This window comes from Cnephaeus nilssonii (assembly GCF_951640355.1).
Source record: "Cnephaeus nilssonii genome assembly, chromosome: 3".
Lineage (NCBI taxonomy): Eukaryota > Metazoa > Chordata > Mammalia > Chiroptera > Vespertilionidae > Cnephaeus > Cnephaeus nilssonii.
In genome coordinates this window covers 928,769-948,617 of record NC_137074.1, presented here as the reverse complement: position 1 = coordinate 948,617, position 19,849 = coordinate 928,769, and the positions used below count along the sequence as shown (strand labels likewise).

General features: G+C 67.8%; 1 protein-coding gene across 1 annotated transcript in view; it reads left to right on the top strand.

The window, feature by feature from the left end:
- Positions 1-2,566: 2,566 nt before the first annotated feature.
- TIAM1 (TIAM Rac1 associated GEF 1) overlaps positions 2,567-19,849 on the top strand; it is a gene marked incomplete at its 3' end in the record, with an annotated part of 73,415 nt that continues 56,132 nt past the window's right edge. The window contains exons 1-3 of the mRNA XM_079767249.1: positions 2,567-2,766; positions 8,699-8,849; positions 11,587-12,551. Of these exons, the coding sequence (XP_079623375.1) occupies positions 11,598-12,551 (954 nt within the window). The 5' untranslated portion in view covers positions 2,567-2,766; positions 8,699-8,849; positions 11,587-11,597. The remainder of the gene's footprint in view (positions 2,767-8,698; positions 8,850-11,586; positions 12,552-19,849) is intronic.

The following is a 19,849-nucleotide window of genomic DNA, read 5'->3' as shown; positions in this document are numbered from 1 at the left end:
GGGGGGAGGGGTTTGGCTGAAGGTGGAGGTGTAGGTGAGGGGTGGGAGGTGAGGGGTGGGAGGAAGGGAGCCGATTCCTTAGAGAGAAAGGTCCGAGCTGGGGGAGGGCTGGCAGAACCTGCAGATGGAGGGAGGGGCGTGGGGGGCGGGGGAGAGGTGCTGCGTCCAGGGGAGGGGGGAGCAGCTGGCCGGTGCAGCGGGAGGCGCGGCTGCGTGAGCCTGGAGCGAGCACCCCGCCGTCTGCGTGGCTCTGGGCTGGAGCGTCCCGGGAGCCGGCTTCTCCCCGGAGAGGAGCCCTCCTTCCCGCCGCGGGGCTGGCGTCCGGTTGGGAGAAGCTGTTGTGTGGCTCCTCCCTCCGTGCTTCCTGACTGGGGTCTCCGGGCCCCTGTGCTGGGGTCTGAGGTCCGCCCTGCTGGCTCGGGGCCTCCTGCCAATCCTGGTACTGGGGGGGGGGGGGTGGGGCGGGGGTCGCACCAACCAGTCCTCCTGCTCCCGGCTCTTCTTCTGCTCATGGTGGCCTGTCCCCAGCTGCCGGCAGACCCTGGTCAGAGGCCCCAGAGAGCCCGGCCCCCAGCTCCAGCCCAGCCCCTGCTCCTGAGCGGTGGGGTCCCCTGAGTAATGGGGTCCCCTGAGCGGTGGGGTCCCCTGAGTGCTGTGCGGCGGCTGCGTAGCAAGGCTGGGGGTGGGCACAGTGAAACGCCGTTGGGGGAGTCTGAGGACCTGGTGGGTGAGTGGGCTCACAGCACAGACAGCACAGGTTTTGGGCAGGGGGACCTGTGAGCAGACGTGGGGGCACGCCTGAGCGGGCAGGGGGACCTGTGAGCAGATGTGGGGGCACGCCTGTGCGGGCAGGGGGACCTGTGAGCTCTGAGCGGGCGCAGTGCCCGCGGGCTCACGTGTGGTCTCCCGGAGGCGACGTGCAGCGAGCGCCAAGCCTTCTGAGCGCGTTGCTGCCGCTCGAGGGACAGATCGCCTCGCGGTCCGTGTCCCGGTCTCTGCGCGGAACCCGGGCTCCGGGGCGGCTTCTGTCGAAGAGGCCGGCTGCCCTCCGCTGACCCGGCCAGGGAGGGGCCGCGCTGGGTGGTCCTCTCCTGCTGGACCGAGTCCGTCCTCACGCCCGGGCTCCCTCCCCGACTCGCTGTCCGGGCCGATGGGCGCCAGTTGTCATCCAGCCAGAAAGATCGCCGGGTTTGTTTGTTTATTCCTACATTTTATTGATTTCAGAGAGGCAGGGAGAGGGAGAGGGAAACATCACGTGAGAGAGCGATGTTCCCCCAGAGAGTCCCACGTCTTACACACGCCTTCCGCCCGCACCGGTGCCAGGAGCCGCCAGGGAGGAGCCGCGGGCCCCGGGGCCGCGATGCTGGACGGACCTTCGGGCTCGGGTCCGGCGCCCAGCCCCGTGGCGTCTCCCCAGCTGCAGGCCGCGGTGTCCCGCCTCGTGGCGGGCGTGGCTGCCCACCGGCTCCTGCGGCTCTGGCCTCACCCAGGCTGCTCCCGCTCCGCGTGGGACGGCGGCTCGGGCCTGGGAACGCAGCCGCCCGGTCACCATGTCTCCTGCGTCCTCGTGAGGAGCAGGGCCCCGCGGCCTCCGGGCTGTGCTTGGCTGGGGTGTCCCTCCTGGCTCGGCGGGGACGGCAGGCGAGCGGACCGGCAGGCTGCGGGGCGGAGACCGCGGTGGAGACGGGGCTGTGGTTCCCGCGTGGGTCTCGGGCGGCCCCGCGGGGAGGTCCTGGCGGCAGCGGCTGTGAGTCCGAGGGTCCCTCGCGCACGGCGCCCTCCTCTGGGCTGTACTGGGTTGGGGGGCTTTAGCACGAGGCTCCCGTGTCCACCTGGTCTCCAGGCGGATCCCGAGGCGGGGGGGGGGGGAGGTGGGGGAGGCGGGGAGACGGGGCGGGGGGGGGGGAGACGGGGGGGGGGGGGAGGCGGGCGAGTCACAGCCGAGCTCCCCAGTGGAGACGGCTGAGCGGCCCGCCCGCCCGCCCGCTCCCCCTCTGCCCGGCCTGTGTCTTCGGGGCCTGGGGACGGGACGGAGCACGTCCCCGCCTGTGCTCGCCCGGCTCCTCGCTGACCTTGCCCGCGGGGACACCTGTCCTCGGGACTCCTGTCGGGGTGAGCCCCTGCGGGGAACGGAGAGGACGGAGCTCGCATTGGGGTCACCGGCCTCGGCTGCCCTCTCGCTGGGGTTCGATGTCCCTGCTCCCCGTGACCTGGGCCTGCTTGTCTGACGGATGGGGCTCCACGTGGAGAAGTCGGGAGCCGCCGGGGCTGGCCCGTCACAGTCACTCTTGGAAGGTGGGGGGGCTCTCAGGTGCTCGGGGTCCGTGCTGCGGAGGGTGTTGAGAAAACGGGGACTCGAGGTCGCTCTGGAAAAGCTGCTGAAGCCACTCAGCGAGCGGGGGCCCCGTGGAGCCTGGGAGGCCCGGCCGGGCGGTGCAGGGGTTCGTGCCGCTGCTGCCAGCGCTGGGACCGGCGGGGTGTGGCGGGCGGTACGCCTGGGCCGGGTGTACTCTGGCGGGTGTGGCGGGTGGTATGCCTGGGCTGCTGCCAGCGGCCAAGGGCAGTCCCGAGGCCGTGAGCACAGAGGTCCGGGGAGCCGCTGAGCGTGTGGCTGAGGAATCGAGGGGAACACCCGCGTGTCCGGCCGAAGCCTGTACCTGCCGCGGGTCTGGGTCTCCGTGCGCCCGGCTCCGCGTCACTTCCCTTCCAAACGCTCCCACGGTGCTCCCCGCGGAACCTGCCGGACCGGTGCTGCCGGGCTGCCCGGTAAAGGGGTCACTTGGGTAGAGAGGCCACTGGGAGCTGGGAGCCCCGTCCTCTGCCGCCGCCTCCCCGCTCCCGCTCCGCTGGTCTGGGTGACACTGGGAAGGCCGTCGCTGCGGGCAGGGGGGGGGGCGGGCAGGATGTGGGGACCGGGGGGCTGGTGGCTGGGCGGTCTGTGTCTGCCCTGAATCGGGGCCGCCCCACCCTGTCCTCCACGCCTCGCGCTCGCGGAGGAGGAGTGTGGAGCCTTCGTCGTGGCTCCTCCCTCTGAGGGTGGTCTCCCCGAGACCCCGTCCTGCCCGAGCCCGCGGGCCAGGCCCTCAGCTGGGAGGACGGGGGGCCCTCACCTGGGAGGACGGGGGGCCCTCACCTGGGAGGACGGGGGGCCCTCACCTGGGAGGACGGGGGGCCCTCACCTGGGAGGACGGGGGGCCCTCACCTGGGAGGACGGGGGGCCCTCACCTGGGAGGACAGGGGGCCCTCACCTGGGAGGACGGGGGGCCCTCACCTGGGAGGACAGGGGGCCCTCACCTGGGAGGACAGGGGGCCCTCACCTGGGAGGACGGGGGGCCCTCACCTGGGAGGACAGGGGGCCCTCACCTGGGGAGACAGGGGGCCCTCAGCTGGGAGGACGGGGAGCCCTCAGCTGGGAGGACGGGGGGCCCTCACCTGGGGAGACAGGGGGCCCTCAGCTGGGAGGACGGGGGGCCCTCACCTGGGGAGACAGGGGGCCCTCAGCTGGGAGGACGGGGAGCCCTCACCTGGGAGGACGGGGGGCCCTCAGCTGGGAGGACGGGGGGCCCTCACCTGGGAGGACGGGGGGCCCTCAGCTGGGAGGACGGGGGGCCCTCAGCTGGGAGGACGGGGGGCCCTCAGCTGGGAGGACAGGGGGCCCTCACCTGGGAGGACGGGGGGCCCTCACCTGGGAGGACGGGGGGCCCTCAGCTGGGAGGACGGGGAGCCCTCAGCTGGGAGGACGGGGGGCCCTCACCTGGGGAGACAGGGGGCCCTCACCTGGGAGGACGGGGAGCCCTCAGCTGGGAGGACGGGGAGCCCTCAGCTGGGAGGACGGGGGGCCCTCACCTGGGAGGACAGGGGGCCCTCACCTGGGAGGACGGGGGCCCTCAGCTGGGAGGACGGGGGGGGCCCTCAGCTGGGGAGACAGGGAGCCCTCAGCTGGGAGGACGGGGGGCCCTCAGCTGGGAGGACGGGGCCCTGTCTCTGCTGGAGTCCTGGCCGCACCGCAGTCTTGATCTGACAGCCACGCGGCCTGCGGGTGACCTGCCGTGTCAGATGCTGTCAGAGGGGGCGTGGCTGCCGCTGGGCCCCAGGCCAGGTAGCTGTGCTGGGCCCTGAGCCAGAGCCTGCCGGCCCCCACTCCGACCCTCCCCCACCCAGCCCGGCTCCCGGGAGGGCTCCTCCCCAGCACATGGCTCTGCAGGGCCTGAGGCTGCAGCGGCCACGGCCACAGCCACGGCCACGGCCACGCTGTCCCGCTCCAGCCCCCGCACAGGGCTCCCTGGGGACCGCCGGCTCCTGCGCTTGAGGGTGAGCGTCTTCCCGCCCCTTGTCCCTCGTCCCTCTTCCCTCTTCCCTCTTCCCGCTTCCCTCTTCCCGTGCCCTCACCTGTGGGCGCCTTTTCTCCTTCCGGAGGGTTCTCTTCATTCCAGTTCCGAGGATGGATCTGTCTAAGTCACTCCCAGCCTTTTGCTGGATTAAGTGAGGGTTAAAGAAAAGCAAAGACACGACTGAGGAGTTTTCACCTTAATTTCTGAGCCATGTAAACACGCCCAGTGCCCCAGACCATCCGTCCATCCATCCGTCTATCCATCCGTCTATCCATCCGTCTGTCCGTCCGTCCGTCCGTCCGTCCGCCCGCCTGTCCTGCGGGGAAGCGAGCACGGGGCGTACCGCCGCCTGTGTTCCTGGGCCCTGCAGCCTGGGAGTTGGTCTGGGGAGTCCCCCACCTCCGGCCACGCTGGCCTGTGGGAACCGGCTCCATGCCCCCTGCAGAGGCGGACGTGGGGGTGGGTCTCAGTCAGTGACACTCGTCAGGCAGCGTCCGTCTCACCGGGGTCAGGGGTCATCTCCACAAGCTGCAAGCCGGCGGCCTGGCTGTGAGTTCACCGCGTGGCCGTGTGCGAGCCCCGCCCCGTGGGCAGACCCGTCTTCCAGCCGCACCACCAGCGCCCCCTGATCCCAGCAGGTCCCGGGGACCCTTCCTCCCCCTCACAGCACAGTCACAGCTCAGGGAGCTGGGCCCGTTTCTTCTTTTTTTTTTAACTATATTTTATTGATTTCAGAGAGGAAGGGAGAGGGAGAGAGAGAGAGAAGCATCAATGATGAGAGAGAATCATGGATCGGCTGCCTCCTGCATGCCCCCCACGGGGGATCGAACCTGCAACCGGGCCTGTGCCCTGACCAGGAATCTACCGTGACCTCCTGGTTCCTAGGTGGACGCTCAGCCACAGCCACGCCGGCCGGGCTGGTGTCCGTTTTAAGGAGCCGCCAGGACCGTGGCCCTTCCCCAGCACGCTCCGCGTGGTGTACAAACACGAAATTTCCAGGACACAGAGGCCACCTCTGGCCACACACTCGCCTGTGAGCATTTGCCGAGCAGGGACCGTGCTGCTGGCTGAGAGTCCTGCCCCGGGCTCTCATCGGATGCCCCGTGACGTGGGGACCGTGATGCCCGTGATGTGGGGACCGTGTGATGCCCATGATGTGGGGACCGTGTGATGTCCGTGGTGTGGGAACCGTGATGCCCCTGGTGTGGGGACCGTGTGATGCCCGTGGTGTGGGGACCGTGTGATGTCCGTGGTGTGGGGACCGTGATGCCCGTGGTGTGGGGACCGTGATGCCCGTGGTGTGGGGACCGTGTGATGTCCGTGGTGTGGGAACCGTGATGCCCCTGGTGTGGGGACCGTGTGATGTCCGTGGTGTGGGAACCGTGATGCCCCTGGTGTGGGGACCGTGTGATGCCCGTGGTGTGGGGACCGTGTGATGCCCGTGGTGTGGGGACCATGATGCCCGTGGTATGGGGACCGTGTGATGCCCGTGGTATGGGGACCGTGTGATGTCCGTGGTGTGGGGACCGTGTGATGCCCGTGGTGTGGGGACCGTGTGATGTCCGTGGTGTGGGGACCGTGATGCCCGTGGTGTGGGGACCGTGATGCCCGTGGTGTGGGGACCGTGATGCCCGTGGTGTGGGGACCGTGATGCCCGTGGTGTGGGGACCGTGATGCCCCGTGGTGTGGGGACCGTGATGCCCGTGGTGTGGGGACCGTGATGTCCGTGGTGTGGGGACTGTGTGATGCCCGTGGTGTGGGGACCGTGATGCCCCGTGGTGTGGGGACCGTGTGATGCCCGTGGTGTGGGGACCGTGTGATGCCCGTGACGTGGGGACCGTGTGATGCCCGTGGTGTGGGGACCGTGTGATGCCCGTGGTGTGGGGACCGTGATGCCCGTGGTGTGGGGACCGTGTGATGCCCGTGGTGTGGGGACCGTGATGCCCGTGGTGTGGGGACCGTGTGATGCCCGTGGTGTGGGGACCGTGTGATGCCCGTGGTGTGGGGACCGTGTGATGCCCGTGGTGTGGGGACCGTGATGCCCGTGACGTGGGGACCGTGTGATGCCCGTGGTGTGGGGACCGTGTGATGCCCGTGGTGTGGGGACCGTGTGATGCCCGTGGTGTGGGGACCGTGTGATGCCCGTGGTGTGGGGACCGTGATGCCCGTGGGTGGAGGGTGGCCTGAGACCAGAGACGCCGTGGTTTGGCGGACCCTGTGCAGAGGCCCAGGCGTGGGCTGACCCTGAGCGGCCTGGCTGCCTCCTGCCGAGATGGGACTCTGGTGGCCCCGGGAGCGGCCCCGGGTCCTGGTGGCTTTCCAGTTGCCGGGACAGAGTCCCCAGGCAGGAGTCACCGCCGGCACAGAGCAGCCTGCCGGCCGGCCGAGCAGCACAGAGGGCGCCGGGGGTCAGCGCCTCGGCCAGGTCCCGGGGAGAAGCGTTCCCACCAAAATCAGAAAACATTACACCACGTAGACGCAGATCAGTTCTCCTGCGAGCGGCACAGACGGCGCCCACGCGGCCCCTCCTCGGGAGCGTTCTCCGGGGTTGGAGGAAGGGTGGGGAGAGCTTCACTCCCGTTTTCAGTGTAAAAACGGCCTTCTCACCCGGAGCCAGGAGCCGGGTGGAAGGTGGCTCAGCCGGTTGGAGCGTCGTCCTCTACAGCAAGAGGTGGCGGGTTCGAGTCCCAGCCAGGTCACATCCTTGGCTGGGGGGTCGGTCCCTAGTTGGGGCATGTGCGGAGGCAGCAGGTCTCTCTCTCTCTCTCTCTCTCTCATTGATGACACGTCCTTGGTGCGGATGAAAGTGCGGTACCAGCCTCCGCCGTGCAGCGGGCAGGCCGGCCGTGCCGTGTGCTGGGAGAGCCGCCATGCGGGTCGCTGGCCGCCGGCACCACAGCGTCCGTGTCGGCCCCGAGCTGGTTCGGAATTTGGAAAATCTGCGGAGAGCAGCGTGCGGCGAGCCCGGGGGCGGGAGCGGGCGGGCAGCAGTGGGGAGTCGTGGGAAGGGCGCGTATTTTGGGGTAATCATGGGTGTCCTGAGAAGTCACGCTCCTCCCTGCACGCGTGAGTCACCCACGTCACCGTTAAATAGCACGTTTCCGAGACAAGAAAGGACGTGACCGCGCTCATTGTCCTGTCCTCCGCGGACGCATGTTCACTTCCTGCCTCTGCCGCCTCCGCAGGGCAGGCCGCTCTCCCGTCCCTGCGCCGAGCGCCTGGCATCTCGGGCCCAGAGGCCTGGCTGGTGGCAGGCGGCGGGTGCAGCCCTCCCCCCAGGGACCCCGCATCTCCGTCTCTCCCAGAGTTTGCAGTCTCTCCTCCGAGGCAGGCTGTAAGGAAAGGACCATTAGCCCGGCCGGTGTGGCTCCGTGGCTGAGCGTTGACCTATGAACCCGGAGGTCCCGGTTGGATTCCCCGTCAGGGCACAGGCCCGGGTTGTGGGCTCGATCCCCAGTGGGGGGCGTGCGGCAGTCAGCTGATCAGTGATTCCCTCTCATCATGGATGTTTCTCTCTCTCTCTCTCTGCCTTCCTCTCTGAAGTCAATAACAAATACACATTTTTAAAAAGAACCATTAAAACTGCTTGTGGGTGGTGCTGCCCGGGCCGTGCGTTTTCGGGGTTCAGGGACAGCCTGGCTGTCTCACCGGAGTTCGCGCTGGGCACCTGCGCCCTGGCTTCCCCTGGGTTGGCGTCGGGCGGCGTGAGGACGCGTCCACGGGGGAGCCTGCTTCACGGCCTCGCGGCGCTGTCGTCACTGTCGGCTGCCAACACCGCTCCGCTTTAGAACAACCCGACCCCTCCTCCCGCGTCACGCGTCTGTTTGTCAAGACCGTGTGCCCGTGAGGAGGGGACGCGGACATCCGTCCATCGGACATCCGTCCATCGTGACGGGTCTCTGTCATCCGATCCCTTCATCCGGGGTGGGGACCTTTTCGGGCCCAGGGCCCTGTGATGTTTGTAACAGCATCGCGCGCCACACGACATTACCCACTTAAACACGCGCCTGCTCTGTGGTCCGAGGGTCAGTGAACTCCCCCCAAGGCCTGGGCAGGGCCAGGCCACATGCTTTCCCAGGCCCCGCGCGGCCCGAGGGCCGGACGCCCCCCCCCCCCCCCCCCCCCCCCCCCGCTGACGAACAGGAAGAGGTTTAGTGACACAATCACTCTGTCCTAGGGCTGCTCACCGCCGTCCGTGTGAACATGCGTGTGCTTGTGTGCTTATCTGATTGTGCACGGCCTTCATTCCTGTGCTCGGGGAGCGCTGTGGGTCGGGGGTGGGTGTCGGCCGAGACGGGAGCTGGCGCGGCGATGGAGTGCCGCCGCCCGGGCCGCTGACCGTCTCTCTCCCGTCCTGTCCTCTCCAGGTGTTGGCGGGACCTGGTAGACGCCGATGAGGCCGCCATGGCCGTCCCGGGGGCCCGGTGCTGAAGACTCCCCGGCCCGGCCGCCGTCCGGACCTAAATGCCACAGTGCTCCCGGGGCACACGGGGCCGGGAGCCGCTGTCGCCGGGGCAGGTGAGCGCACTGCGGGCCGGGCACCGCGGATTCCCGGGAAGGCGTGGGCGCGCGGGGTCGGACGTGTGCAAACACACTGGGAATCGCCGTGCTGGATGTGGCTCGTGGGAAAAAGAATCTGAGTCACTTCTTTGGATTACGGTGACGCCCGTTTGAACCACGGAGACGCGTGAGCGTTAAAACTTGGGCGCAGGAACCCAAAAGCAGGTCGGGGTGCAGTCATTTCCCGTGACCCGCCCTCGGGATCCTCCAGGCTTACCCCGGCTTCACCGCCTTTACGGGGGATTATGTTCGGGAAGGCAAACTGGCTTCCAAACCTCACTTCAAACCGACGCTACGGACTTGGGTAATCTTTAAAAAGCAGAGTCCGTGCAGTCAAAGCAACAACCTTTCTCAATCAAAGAGCATCTCCTGTTGGTTGCAAAACTCTCCCTTCGGCCTCTCGGCGGACGCTCGCCCTCCATGGGTGTGAGGAGGGAGCAGGAGCCCTCCGGGTCTGGCTCCTCAATCTTAGCGCCCCCCCCCCCTTCCCGGTCCCAGGCTCAGCCTCCAGCGGGGAAACAGGCTCCAAACCAAGACCTCCCACTGGAAGCTAATTTTACGTTTGCAATCTGTTGTCTTGTGATGTTCGCTTCGGATTTAGCTCCGAAATAAACACATTGCATTCTCTCTCCCGCGTCTTGGAGGTCTGTTCGCAAGTCAGAGAAGGGTAATCATTAGGTTTATTTTAATAAGTTTTTAAATACCTCAGGGGCGTGAAGCGTTTTATTATTAATAATTGTCATTTACATGCACCGTCCAGGCCCCGTGCTGGCTTTCACGCTGCCCTGAGCCGCCACGGGGAAGCTTGCTCCACGGTCCGCCTCTGACGGGGAGAGGACGTGAAGGGGCCATCGTGGGCCACCGGTGGGCTTGAATGTTTTATGTAATGTTTATATTTTCTAAATATGTTTTTATAGATTTTTAGAGCGAGAGGAAGAGAGAGGGAGAGATAGAAATACCTATGAGATTGATCAGCTGCCTCCTGCACACCCCCCCCCCCCCCCCGCCCTCCCGGGCATGTGCCCTGACCGGGAATTGAACCGTGACCTCCTGGTTCCTGGGTTGATGCTCAACCACTGAGCCACGCCGGCTGGGCTCGAGCATGTTCTATTTTTGAGTTGCCTTCTTATAAGTCCACCTGAGCGACGGGCGTCCCCCGAGCACAGCAGTGCCAAACCCAGTTTGCTGAGACGGTCAGTACAGTGCGGCCGGCACGGCTCCTGCCGGGGGAGGGGATAGTGGAGCGGGAAGCGGTGAGTGCAGAGGAAGACAAGTGCGTCAGTGCGCACGTGGCCACGCCCAGACACGCCGTGGGAGGCCACGTCCAGCCTCCCGCTCGGCCAGTTCACCTTCTCGCCTCCCCTCGGCGGAGCCGCGGTGCCATCTTTTTCTTGCGTCTTGGAGGCTCCAGCCAGGGTGCCGGGGACTGGGCCCTGACAGGTGCCTGCGGCCGGGAGGGCGAGGGTCTGGGTGCTGGCGCCCGGCGTGCGCCCTGGGAAGGTTCCCGTTGGAGGAGCTCAGGCTGCTGGCCGTCCCCTCGCGGCGCCCTGAGCCCCGGGGGCCCTCGCGGAGGCTCTCTTCCCGCCTGTGGCCACAGGTCCCGTCTCATAGAGGTTTGCCTGGGAGGGTCCGGGCGGCGTTCAGGCGGAGCCGGGGTCACGGAGCGATCCCTGTCAGCGTGGGGGCGGTTCTGTGCCCGGGCCTCAGGGGCCTCACTGCACCGTGAGTGCGAGCCGCCCTCTGGTGCTGCTACTCGGCCGGGAGCCTGCCCGCAGGGGCCTGCCTGCGAGGGGGCGCCGTGCCCTGCGCCCGCTGGGTGTCTGTCTGCTGGGGCTCGGTGTCCGTCGGCACAGAAGGCCACCCAGGGGGTTGACGGGACCAGCAGGGCCAGGCCCGGCCCCCGAGTCTCTCCTCTCCTCTCTGGCCGTCCCCACGCGTGTCCAGTCCCGGGGCCCAGAGGTGCCTCCTGGTAGAGCAGGGAGACCAGGCCAGGGAGGCAGGGTGGCCCCAGGTGGGCGAGAGGCGCTGGGAACGGTCGGGAGGGACCGGAATGAACAGGCGGCCCCAGGAGGCGCTCGGCACCAGGTGGACGTTAAGGTGGGATTTGCTCCCAGAAGGAAGCCCCCTGGGCTCCGGCTCTGCCCACGTCCCGCCTCCCGCTGAGCCCGGGGCTCCAGATGCTGCGGAGTTAAAGGCACAGCCCCTTTCCCTGCGGCTGATTTGCTAGGAAGAGGCCACGGGACGTCCATCTGTGTGTTTCTCTTGGATTGACTTTGAAGTGCAGGTGGGGCCTGAACGGAGCAGGTGACCTCCTGGGGGGGGGGTGGGGGGCCTATCAGGTGCACCTCTGGGTTCTGCCGTGGCCATTCCCCACGGAACAGCCGCCCCCCCCCTCAGTCTGAGCAGGAGCAGCACGAAGTGCCCGGATGTGTGGCCACAGGAGGGAGACGGGTGACAGCCGGTGAGAGCCACGCGCAGCCAGGTGGGCAGCTGCCCCCTGGGCACAGACGGTCGCCATCCTCTCGTGGTCGCCGTTATGCGGCTGCCCACCCGCCGGGCGTCTCAGTAGCCGGTGGTCTCCCCTACAACCGGGCGGCACCCTGGCCTTGCAAGCCGAGCCCTCCCCGCTCGCCCAGCTCTCCGTCCACTCGCCCTTGCCCCCCGGTGACTCGCTGTCCCCTTCTCTCCGCTGCAGGCCGTGACGCCATGGGGAACGCCGAGAGCCAGAGCGTGGAGCACGCGTTCTACGGGGAGAAGCGCGCGGGCCTGGGGCGCAAGCACACATCGCGCTCGCTGCGCCTGTCGCACAAGGCACGGCGCTCCCGCCACGCGGCCTCGGGGAAGGCGCCGCCCCGGCGCGTGGAGGCGAGCGGGCGGTCCAGCAGCACCCCCAGCCTCCCGCAGGCGCTGGCCGAGAACGGCCTGGAGCCCTTCGCTGCCGAGGGCGCCCTCGAGGGCTTCGGGGACCCCATGTGGGCGGACCGCGTGGAGATGGGCCTGAGACCCGTGTCCTACACCGACTCCTCCGTGGCCCCCAGCGTGGACAGCAGCATCGTGCTCGCCGCCACTTCGGTGCAGAGCATGCTGGGCTCGGAGGAGAGCCCGCCCTACCCGGCGGAGGGCGCGCCCTGCCCGGCGGAGGGGGGCCGGCGCCCGCGCCCCTGCGCCTGCCCCGCGCCCGCCTTCGCGGAGGCGGCCGGCTTCAAGAAGAAGCGCTCCAAGTCGGCGGACATCTGGCGGGAGGACAGCCTGGAGTTCTCGCTGTCCGACCTGAGCCAGGAGCACCTGAGCAGCCACGAGGAGATCCTGGGCTCCGCGGAGGAGCGGGACTGCGAGGAGGCGCGGGGCGCGGGGCCCAGGCCGCTCAGTGCCTGCCCGCGCGCCAACTCCCTGGGCGACCTGTGCGCCCCGAGCAGCCGGGGGATGACGGCCCACGGGGGGCCCGGCGGGCGGTGCGCGGGCTACTGCCGGGACCTGGCGTCGGATTCGCCCCACCGCGCGCACCGCAAGGCACCCCCCGCGGAGGAGGCGCCCTACAGCACCTGCAGCGCCTACAACACGCTGCCCTGCAGGAGGTCGCACTGCCTGTCCGAGGGGGCCACCAGCGCGCCGCTCAGCCTCAGCGGCAGTCTGCAGGGCCGCAGGGCCAGGACCGCGCAGGTGAGGGGCGCGCAGGGCAGGTGAGGGGCGGGGGTCCAGGGCTTTGGAGAAGGCTCAGGACTTTGCAGGCTGCACGGCATTCGCCTCCCTGCTATGCTCTCTGCTGCTCTGCGCTCAGGGGCGGGGGGTGGGGGGTGGGGCTGGCCAAAGCAAGGTCAGCGGGAGGGCAGCGGGTGCCCTCTGACCTGGGTCCAGGCCGAGCCCATTGAGCCAAATGGGCGTTTGGAGGTGAAGTTCTCTCTGAAAGGAGGTCTCAGCCTAATGGGGAGGTGGAGGGGGTGGGGAGGTGGAGGGGGTGGGGAGGTGGAGGTGGAGGGGGTGGGGAGGTGGAGGGGGTGGGGGGTAGAGGTAGAGGGGGTGAGGGGGTGGAGGGGGTGGGAGGTGGAGGTAGAGGGGGTGGAGGGGGTGGGAGGTGGAGGTAGAGGGGGTGAGGGGGTGGGGAAGTGGGGGGGGTGAGGGGGTGGAGATGGAGGGGGTGGGGAGGTGGACGGGGTGGGGGGCTGGAGGGGGTGGGGGCGGATATCGGCATAGACTGCGAGGTCTTGTCCAACAGCAGAGCTTTTTCTGTTTAATTTTCAAAATCTCAGGTGTCTAGTTTTATTCTGGAATTTTAAATTCTCAGATACAAGGCATTTGGGGATGCAGATTTTCCCCTCTCCTAGCCCCGCCCCCTCCTCCCAGCCCCGCCCCCTCCCTGCCTCTGCCGCTGTGGGGAACCGGGAACGCCTCTCCGCTCAGACTTGCAAGGGCGCCCGCTGCGCTCCAGCGCGGCCCCCGTCGGACAGGCGGGGCGCGGACTCCCGGGCTCCCTCCTGGGCACTGCGGGCGGCCGGGGAGGAAGGGAGGAGGCTGAGGAGGTGCCCTGGGTTCGGGGCGGCCCGGTCATCTGTCAGCCTCTTGGAAGCTGGCAGCTCCCGCCTGACCAGGAGCCATTTCAATTTCCTGTGCCTGGCGGCGCGGCCAGCCCTGCGGGAGGGGGGGGGGGGGGACGGAAGGGATGGTCCGGAGGGTGCCCGCTCCGGCGCCGCCAGCTGGCTGTGGGGCTGCGGGACCTGCTTCTCTGAAAGGGACGGGCGATGCTCGGTTTGCCTGCCTGGGGCCGGGCGAGAGGAGGGTGGTGTGCAAGCAGTGTGACAGGCCCAGCATCTTGCTGGTGCGGGGACCTGTGATGACGACCAGAGGATGCTCACTTGGAGCCCCGTGGCCCGGCCCCTCTGGTCCCGGCAGAGCCCCCCAGCCCGGGCCTGTGTGGACGGCGGGCTGGAGGTTTGCTGGTGCGGCTTCCGGCCAGAAATGCACACGCCGTCTGCCTGGGAGGGAGGGCCAGGCCCCAGGGTGACGAGCGGCTGCAGCGAGGTCAGCGGGAGGGCAGCGGGTGCCCTCTGACCTGGGTCCAGGCTGGGTCAGACGGGCGTGTGGAGGTGACGTCCTCTCTGAAAGGAGGTGTCAGCCTAATGGGGAGGTGGATGGTGGTGGGGGTCCCGGCACAGACTGCGGGTCCTGCCCGCCGGTGGGACAGGGGAGCCGGGGACGATGGGAGGCCCCTGCCAGGCCCTGCAGGCTCTGCGCTGAGGCCGTGGCCAGGTGGGCGCCGCGGGCCTGGGTCAGAGGTGGGCTTCGGGGAGGGCACACGCTGCAGCCTGGGCACGGAGCTTCCCTTTGCCTGGCAGTGCCCGTCAGCACGTTCCCTGGGAGAGCTGAGCGGGTGCCACTGTGTCCCAGCTCCCTCCCTCTGTGTCCCAGCTCTGGGCAGGGCGGGGCCCCTGAGTCCCCCACATCCTGCTGATGGGGTGTGAGCCTTCGGCCCGGGCCACCCCGAGCGGGGCAGAGGCCGCACCCCCGAGAGCCCTCGTGGGTGGTTGTCGGAGGACATGTCCATTCTCTGGCGTGGCACCTCTGAAACTGAACATAGGGAGGGAGGGCGGGAGGGGGGAGGGGGAAGGGAGGGGGGAGGGAAGAGGGAGGGGGAAGGGAGGGGGAAGGGAGGGGGAAGGGAGGGGGGAGGGAGGGGGAAGGGAGGGGGGAGGGAAGGAGGAAGGGGGGAGGGAGGGGAGAGGGAGGGGAGAGGGAGGGGGATGGAAGGGAGGTGGGAGGGAGGGAGGGAGGGCGGGCACCTGACTGGCCTCAGGTCGCCCTGAGCAGCTCCAGGGAATGCCAGGTGCAGCGCACGGAGTCCTGAGGCCGTTGGCAGCTGCCCCCCCCCCCCCCCCGCGACCTTGGGCAGGTGGCCCCGTCTCGGGTGCCCTCCGTGAGAGGCGCCTGACAGCGCCGTGGGGACCAGGTGGGAGGCCGAGCGAGGCCTTACTGGGGCCTGGAAACGGAGCGGGAGTGTTTTCGTGCCGACTGCGTGCGATGAGTGAGGACCTCGAACGACTCGAAACAAACCGCAGCGCCTGCCCCCCACGGTCGGCTCCCACGCCCCCGTCCGAGCCGGTGCGTTCTCCCAGCGCGAGCTCCTGAGAGCCGCGTGTGCCGAGCGTGTATTTCAGGAGGACGCTTCCTCGGAAAGAATTCCTTCTTTGTCGTTGACCCCGGGACCTCCTCGGCGCCTGAGTCACAGAGGCACGGTCCCGCCGCCCTGGTGACGCCAGCAGCCGCTCCCAGGACTGCGACCCCGCAGACAGCTGGCCCCAGAGCGTGGCCTCTGCCTGGGAGACTAATTTTTATCTGAAATATATATATATTTTTTATCCAACAACCGCCTTTACTGGACCGTCTCCCTGGTCCTGTGTTACTGAAAGGAGAAGGCACTGGCGTTCGCACTGAGGCTGTCAAAAGTGACACATGGTGTCTGCCCCCCAGTGAGTGCTGAGGGTTTAATTCCGTGTGTTTGAGCGCATGTGTGTGCGTGCGTGTGCGTGTGCGCGCGTGCATGTGTGTGCTGGTGCACGCAGTTGTCTCCTGAGTCGGCGGTGTGACCTGCGGAGAGTGACCGCTTAGCCTGGGACCTGAGGCGGCTTCCTGTGCGGGTCACAGGGCAGGTTGCCCCGGGCGCCCTGACGCCTGGCTGGGCTCTGGCCGCGCTCGGCCCTCGGTTCCCAGGGGGGGTGACGAGAACTCTGAGTCCCTCCCGCGGGGAATGGTTGAGAAGAAGGGGGTGGTGTTGGCAGCAGGAGGGAGACAGAGTCAGGGCTCAGAGACGTCACGGCGCGAGGCCACGTGGGCAGGGCCGGTGAAGGAGGCCCAGAGGGGGCACTGACAGACTTCAGAGGTCAAAGTGCAAAGGGCACCGGGCAGTTGGGCAGAGAGAGGACCAAAGCGTTCCATGCGGGCAGCCGATTAGAATGGCCTCGTGGGTCCCGGTGCCCCGTGCTCACTACTTGGCACTGGGCACATCGCCGTTTCCCGAGTGCTGAGCTGGCCCGTGACGGTGAAAATACCCGGAGACTTTGTAGCTCTCCGTCGGCCTGTTTTCCTCCAAGTCCCAGGATCCAGCGTTTCCTCAGGTTAGTGCGGCCGCGGGAGCAGGCGGGCAGCGCCTCCGTGGGCATCGCTCTGGGTGGAATCGCAGTAATTACAGGTGACGTCCGAGCAGGTGCGCGTGCTCGCACGGTTCTGGGAACCTCGTTGGGTTAACTCAGTTTCACAGAATCTTACAAAGTGTCTTCAAGCAGATGCTGGTTTTCTACCCATTATGCAGAGGAGGAAACTGAGGCACAGACTGGCTCAGGGTAACTTGCCTAGAGTGGATGCTCACTGTACTGAGAGGACCAAGGGAGAGTGCACTGGTCACGCCAGGGAGAGAACCAAGGGCCATGTGCACGTGTGTGCATGTGTGTTCACACGTGTGCGTGTATGTGGGAGGGGCTCCTTACGTTTTGGGGTGAGAAGATGAGAGACCAGAGGAAGCACCTTTAGCATTTACCCCCCCTCCCCCACCCCGCCGCGGGCTCGCTCCTCCGCTGTATTTAGCTTCTCCATGCAGGTGTGCAGCGTGAAGCTGGATCCGTCAGGCAGCTTAGACCGAGCGTCCCACAGGGGCGCCTGGATCGTGACCACGGTGGCCAGTTGGCCCCCGGGCTCCGGAGCGGTCCCAGGGCCTGGACATTGAGGCTAATCACCTTTCCAGAACGGTGTCACCTGCTGTTCACACAGAACACCTGTCCCTCATACAGTGACCCTTGGACACAACAGGGTGTTCGGGGCAGCCCCCGGCTCAGGCAGAAATCCATGTATCACTCCGACCCCCCAAAGCACAACTGCTGAATGGATGCCTCACCAGCGACAAGAATAGTCTATCCACACCTGCTTTGCATGTCACGTGTATTACAAACTGTACTAGAGGCCTGGTGCATGAAATTCGTGCACGGGTGTGTGTGTGTGTGTGTGTGTGGGGGGTCCCCTCCTCCTGGCCTCTGCCCTCTTGCCCTCTTGCCCTCTTGCAGTCCAGGACCCCTCATTCCTTACCACTCGCCTGCTCGCTGCTCCTTAGCGCTGCCGTGAAGGTGGGAGAGGCGCTCGCCAGCCGTGAGCCCGGCTTCTGGCTGAGCGGCGCTCCCCCTGTGGGGGCACACTGACCACCAGGGGGCAGCTCCTGTGTTGAGAGTCTGCCCCCTGGTGGTCAGTGCGCGTCATAGCGACTGGTCGTTCTGGCTGTTCCGCTGTAATGGCCGCTTAGGCTTTTATTAGATAAATCTTCACAGCAAAGTAAACGAGAGAAAAGAATGTTAATGAGGAAATCGGGCCCCTGGCCGGTTTGGCTCCATGTGTTAGAGCGTTGGCCCTCGGACCAAAGGTCGTGGGGTTCGATTCCGGTCAGGGGCATGTACCTCGGTTGCAGGTTTGATCCCTGGCCCCACGTGGAGGCATGTGAGGGAGGCAACCAACTGATGTTCCTCTCTCCCCTACTCCTCCCTTCTTTCCACTCGGTCTGAAAATTAGTGGGGCAAAAAAATACCCTCGGCTGAGGATAAAACAGAGATCGTAAGGAAGGGAGAACCCATTTCTGCATGTAAGTGGGTCCTTGGTTCCCACCTGCGCTGTCCAGGGGGCTGTCTTTGTGAGCCCCCCGAAGCGGCGTGGGCGTGCCGCGTGCCGTCAGCCCCGGTCGTGCTGGGCTCCCGGGCAGAGAGCGGCTTCGAACCGCCTCCCCGTCCACTCCGCCCGGAGCTCGCTGCGCAGCCACGGCGGGAGGGAAACGCTTGCCGGCAGCTGCTGGGTGCCCGGGCGCCGCTGGCACTCGTGCGTCGTCCCACAGAAAGTGCTGGTCGGACGGACACCGGTGAGCGGCTGTGAGCCTGGCTGGGAGGAGGTGCCGGGGAGCAGGACCGAGGGCCTCTGTACCCCGTGACCCTGCGATAACCGCGTGTTTCTGACACGCCGTGACCTGGCGCCTTCGCAGGAACCCGTTGGGGGTCGTTTCTCCGCTGAGGCCGGTCTCTCCATTTCCTCCATCTCTGACTCTGGATGGAAACTCAGGATTTGGGTCAATATTCTGGGATGACAGAGGCTGCGACGTCTGACCGACGGGAGGGAACGTGCCTCGTGCTCCTAGGGGCTGGCCGTGGCTCCTGGCCTCTTCCCGGGGTGGGGGGGTGGGGTCTGCAGTCCCGCGCTGGGAGGCGGGGGGAGGGTCTCGGAGGCTCTGAGTGTGGGGAGCAGCTTCGGGCATGGAGGCCCGAGACCCAGGTGGGTGGAGCGGGGCCCCTGGGAAGATGGTGCCAGGAATGCGGCGGATGCTGCCTGTGGGCTGAGCTGTGGGAGCCTGGGGCAGGGGGTGTGGGTGCTGCCCGTGGGCTGAGCTGTGGGAGCCTGGGGCAGGGGGTGTGGGTGCTGCCCGTGGGCTGAGCTGTGGGAGCCTGGGGCAGGGGGTGTGGGTGCTGCCCGTGGGCTGAGCTGTGGGGCCTGGGGCAGGGGGTGTGGGTGCTGCCTGTGGGCTGAGCTGTGGGGCCTGGGGCAGGGGGGTGTGGGTGCTGCCCGTGGGCTGAGCTGTGGGGCCTGGGGCTGGGGTGTGGGTGCTGCCCGTGGGCTGAGCTGTGGGGCCTGGGGCAGGGGGTGTGGGTGCTGCCCGTGGGCTGAGCTGTGGGGCCTGGGGCTGGGGGTGTGGGGCCTGGGGCAGGGGGTGTGCGCCTGGCCTGAGCACATGGGCGTCGGGGATGCAGCCTCCGCGGGCGGGGGTGGCGGTGTCTTTCTACATCAGAGCATCTCGGGGACCTGAGACTCAGGACCCCGTCTTTCTCGGGGCGCTGAGCCGTCGGGTGGGCGGCCCTGCGGTGGTTCTGCCCACGCTGAGGCTGAGACGGCGGGATGTGCACTCGGGCGCTCGCCGGCCTCCCGGTGCCGAGCAGCGCCTGCCCGGCCATCACCACTGCCCGCGAGGCCCCTGCGGGCCTCTGGGAATTCGGGGCGCCCCAGCTTCATGAGCAACAGGGCTGGGTCCAGGCAGCCGGCACTTCCTTCCCAACAGGCTGGGTGACATATCAGTGGGAAGATGTGTCCCGTGGGCCTGCCCGACCATGTGGGGCACGGGGTGGAGTCAGCTCGGCCGGGGGTGGGGGCGCGTCCCCAGGCGCCGCGCTCAGCTCAGCGGGGCCACTGGGCCTCTCACCCGGAGGGGCCGCCTGTCCGCTCAGCGCAGGGACCGTCCCAGAGTCACACGCACGGGTCACTGCGAGGCCACGCGCCGGGGGGCATGGTCAGATGTTCGGTTCTGACCAGGAGGTGAGTGTGCCGAGGCCTTTACTCTGAGGTCCCGGGGGGCCTCGGGGCGTCAGGAAAGGGGGGGACGGCCGTGAGGGGGACATGCCCTTAAGCCGTGCCCCAGGCGGGTGCCTGTCTGTTTCCCTCGCCTCCTTCCATCTCCTTCCCCCGCCCCCCCCACGTCAGGTTTGAGGCGAACAGTCGCTCAGCCTTTGTGGGGACCCCTGGGGGGCGCTGTGGCAAAGGGGGGAGACGGGAGGTTGACTATTCAGACCGTCAGGTGGGACGCCCTGCGGGGCGTGATGGGCCGCCTTCGGAGGCGGAGGAGGTGGGGAAGCCAGGCCCGAGTTCCTGCTCCGACCACCACCAGCCGGGGGCGGGGGGGGTGTTTCTCGCCCGCTAACCGGGGGGGGGGGGGGGGGGGGGGGGCTGGCGCCCCCCTCTCCTCTGTCCCCGGAGCTGGCACCGGGCTCAGCCTTCCTCTCCCGTCCGAGCCCGAGAAGCGCCTGATGCCTGCGTTCAGGGCTCCCTTCTCTCAGAGAACTGACCTGAGCGGCTTGAGAACGCACCAGACGTTGGGGAAACTCGGTCACATTCCCACTCATCACGGTCACCCCGAGAGTGATGGTCCCCCTTACTGTCCTGCATCGGCGGGGCGG